Below are 1,638 nucleotides of genomic sequence, written 5' to 3'. Positions count from 1 at the left end.
ACTGAATATTTATTGAACAAAGCTGCAGTTATATTATTAATAATGAACTTGTAATGTTTAATGAACAAACCTGCTCTGTGTAACCGAAGCTGAGGGTTGAAAACAGCGTCCAGTAGTTTCCGTTGTCGCTCGTTCTCCTCTTTTGATCGACAAAGTTCCTCCTCGTACTCTGCTATCGTTATTTCAAACAGCCCAAATATCTCTCCATCAGCCGCAGTTAGTCGCTGCTTCAACAACGATCTCAGCATTTGGACTTTAGACATTTTCACACTTTAACAGTAGTGAGCGTTTAAATACGAACTCTTCCAAGTGTGTTGTTTTAAGCTGAATGTCTAGAGGCGTTTGGGCTCGTGATGTTGCGTGCTGTGCTGATGCTTCCAAGCCTGTGTCGAGTAATCCAGGAAGTGCTTCCGCGATGCGCGAGTTTTTTCTTCTTCTTCTACTGTTTATTGGCGGTTGGCAAACAACGAATTGGTGCATTACCGCCACCAACTGGAATGGAGTGTGGCTCAAAATGACTATTATGCCCTCTTGAAAAAAAAAGAAAAAAAAGAAATCATATCCTCTCCACCGAATTACTCATTCTTAGAAAATAAAAAATGAACCCATACCACTTATTTCCTGAGTTCTGTTGCAAAATATCCAATGATATCAAATGGTACCTTATTGTTTCTGAGATTGTTAATAGAATTCTGTCGATCTGTTTCATACCCCCGACAATGTAATATAACATGTTCTATTGTTTCTAGTTGGCCACAATAATCACACCCCTGTATTATGTTTACCTATTTTGAATAATGTATAGTTAAGCGAAGGATGGCCAAACCTGAGTCTTGATAATATTGATTCCTCTCTTCTGTTCCTTCCTGCATATCTCATCTCTCCAACTTTCCTTTGCATCCTATAAAACCATCTCCCATTTCCACCTGTAATGCTGCCGTTGGAGTTGTTTTAAATACACCTGTACATAACCTCAATGTCTCTCCAATTATTGCTTATACAGTTTTAGTTTTACTGTACTACCAATTTGTTTCCTGGTAAAACAAACAAACAAAAAAAAAATTGTCTTTGTCTTGTCAACTGAAAATTTAAATCCCCATTTATATGACCNAACCTCAATGTCTCTCCAATTATTGCTTATACAGTTTTAGTTTTACTGTACTACCAATTTGTTTCCTGGTAAAACAAACAAACAAAAAAAAAATTGTCTTTGTCTTGTCAACTGAAAATTTAAATCCCCATTTATATGACCGTTCCTCTATTTTTGTGATAGCACCCTGCAGTTTTTTTTACAATGAATTCCAGATTTCTTCCCCTCTTCCAAATTGCTCTGTCATCTGCAAAAAGTGAAACCCCCATCTCATTCTCTAATCCCATAAACACATCATTTATCATTATGGAGAACAGTAAGGGGCTTACTATGCTTCCTTGAGGTGTTCCATTTTCAATAACCATTTTTCCTGAGTATTTCTTTCCTGTTCATACTTGTATAAATCTTCCAAATAAAAAGTAAAAAGTCCTTAATCCATCTATATATCCAACCTTTAATACCTAATTTCCAAAGTTTTATTAATAATCCCTCTCCCCACATCACATCATACGCCTTCTCTACATCAAAAAACACAGCCACTACACTTT

At 36.5% G+C, this 1,638-nt stretch overlaps 2 protein-coding genes, 1 long non-coding RNA gene and 1 pseudogene across 7 annotated transcripts in view; 1 reads left to right on the top strand and 3 right to left on the bottom strand.

Moving 5' to 3' along the window:
* The window catches only part of LOC126404393 (uncharacterized), a 130,757-nt gene that overhangs the window by 1,462 nt on the left and 127,657 nt on the right, over positions 1–1,638 (top strand). The gene's annotated exons all lie outside the window — the stretch shown is intronic.
* LOC126404276 (gastrula zinc finger protein XlCGF57.1-like) overlaps positions 1–1,638 on the bottom strand; it is a 236,338-nt gene that overhangs the window by 112,000 nt on the left and 122,700 nt on the right. The gene's annotated exons all lie outside the window — the stretch shown is intronic.
* The window catches only part of LOC126404292 (oocyte zinc finger protein XlCOF6-like), an 89,066-nt pseudogene that overhangs the window by 72,916 nt on the left and 14,512 nt on the right, over positions 1–1,638 (bottom strand).
* The window catches only part of LOC126404306 (gastrula zinc finger protein XlCGF57.1-like), a 28,736-nt gene that overhangs the window by 24,983 nt on the left and 2,115 nt on the right, over positions 1–1,638 (bottom strand). The window contains exon 2 of the mRNA XM_050067460.1: positions 71–530. Coding sequence (XP_049923417.1) covers positions 71–263 — 193 coding nt within the window. The 5' untranslated portion in view covers positions 264–530. The remainder of the gene's footprint in view (positions 1–70; positions 531–1,638) is intronic.

Source organism: Epinephelus moara, chromosome 17, assembly GCF_006386435.1.
Source record: "Epinephelus moara isolate mb chromosome 17, YSFRI_EMoa_1.0, whole genome shotgun sequence".
In the NCBI taxonomy this organism is placed as follows: Eukaryota; Metazoa; Chordata; class Actinopteri; order Perciformes; family Serranidae; genus Epinephelus; species Epinephelus moara.
Note: the sequence above shows the minus strand (reverse complement) of the source record. Positions and strands in the feature narration are given on the sequence as shown.